Genomic DNA, 884 nt, shown 5'->3' with positions numbered 1-884 from the left:
TCAGGGTGAGATGTTAGCTATGGTCGCCTCGATCCAGGGTATGAATGTAGGGACACGAGTGACCACAAAAGGGCTCCCGGTGGGATCGTGTTTTTCAAAAAAGCTCACGATGCCCACCAGAGTCCAAATTCCATTCTTGCGGCAGACCAGGGAGCCACCAGAGTCGCCCTGTGGGAAGAAAAGGACCTGTCTTCACACTGACAGGGCTTCAGAGCCCTGGGCGCCCCCAATGGAACTGTAATGAGTTGGCAAGAAATCCGGGGTAGGCCTGAATCCCAGACAGAGAAACTCCACTTCTGAGGAGGTCCCGCTCTGCACAAAGGTGCTTGCTGGAAGGGGAGTGGAGAGTGGCTCCTGGGGTCTATAAAGAGGGGGTCTCCCTGCCAGCAAAGCCTTCTGGGTGCTCGCCCTCCCCTAGCAGACACATTATATGCAATGGTGGGCTTTGGTGGTGCCCAGATCCAGGAAACACTCCCAGGAAACAGGGTGGCTCGGTGTGGAGCCAGGAGGATGCCACCAGCGTGATGGGGGGACAGAGTGAGTGCTGGGTTGGAGCGGTACTTACTATGTAGTTGCTCACACCTTTCACCCCAGCACAGAGCATGGCATGGGTGCTGAAGCCGGGCCAGAACTTTTTGCAGGTGGCCATGCCCCAGAGGGGCACAGTGGCCTGCTGCAGCTTCCTAGGGCGACACTTCCCTGTTAACAGAGGACCAGTATGGGCCAGGGCTCTCATCCCTAGCCCACCCTGCTGGTGGGCCAGAGAGCTCACGCCACAGGCCCTGTCGCCCTCTCTGAGTCATGACCAGCCCGGCACTCTGTAGTCCTTAGAACCTCCAAGGGCCTTCGGGTCCCAGCCTGGGTCAGGCTGACTTTGCTCCAAG

General features: G+C 58.4%; 1 protein-coding gene across 1 annotated transcript in view; it reads right to left on the bottom strand.

Moving 5' to 3' along the window:
• The window catches only part of LOC101626196 (chymotrypsinogen B-like), a 3,998-nt gene continuing 3,114 nt past the window's right edge, over window positions 1–884 (bottom strand). Inside the window, exons 6-7 of the mRNA XM_004690182.1 lie at window positions 566–699; window positions 1–168 (exon numbers count right to left, since the gene is read on the bottom strand). Of these exons, the coding sequence (XP_004690239.1) occupies window positions 1–168; window positions 566–699 (302 nt within the window). The remainder of the gene's footprint in view (window positions 169–565; window positions 700–884) is intronic.

This window comes from Condylura cristata, unplaced genomic scaffold (genome assembly GCF_000260355.1).
Source record: "Condylura cristata isolate star-nosed mole 26May11 unplaced genomic scaffold, ConCri1.0 scaffold00028, whole genome shotgun sequence".
Classification (NCBI taxonomy): domain Eukaryota; kingdom Metazoa; phylum Chordata; class Mammalia; order Eulipotyphla; family Talpidae; genus Condylura; species Condylura cristata.
Note: the sequence above shows the minus strand (reverse complement) of the source record. Positions and strands in the feature narration are given on the sequence as shown.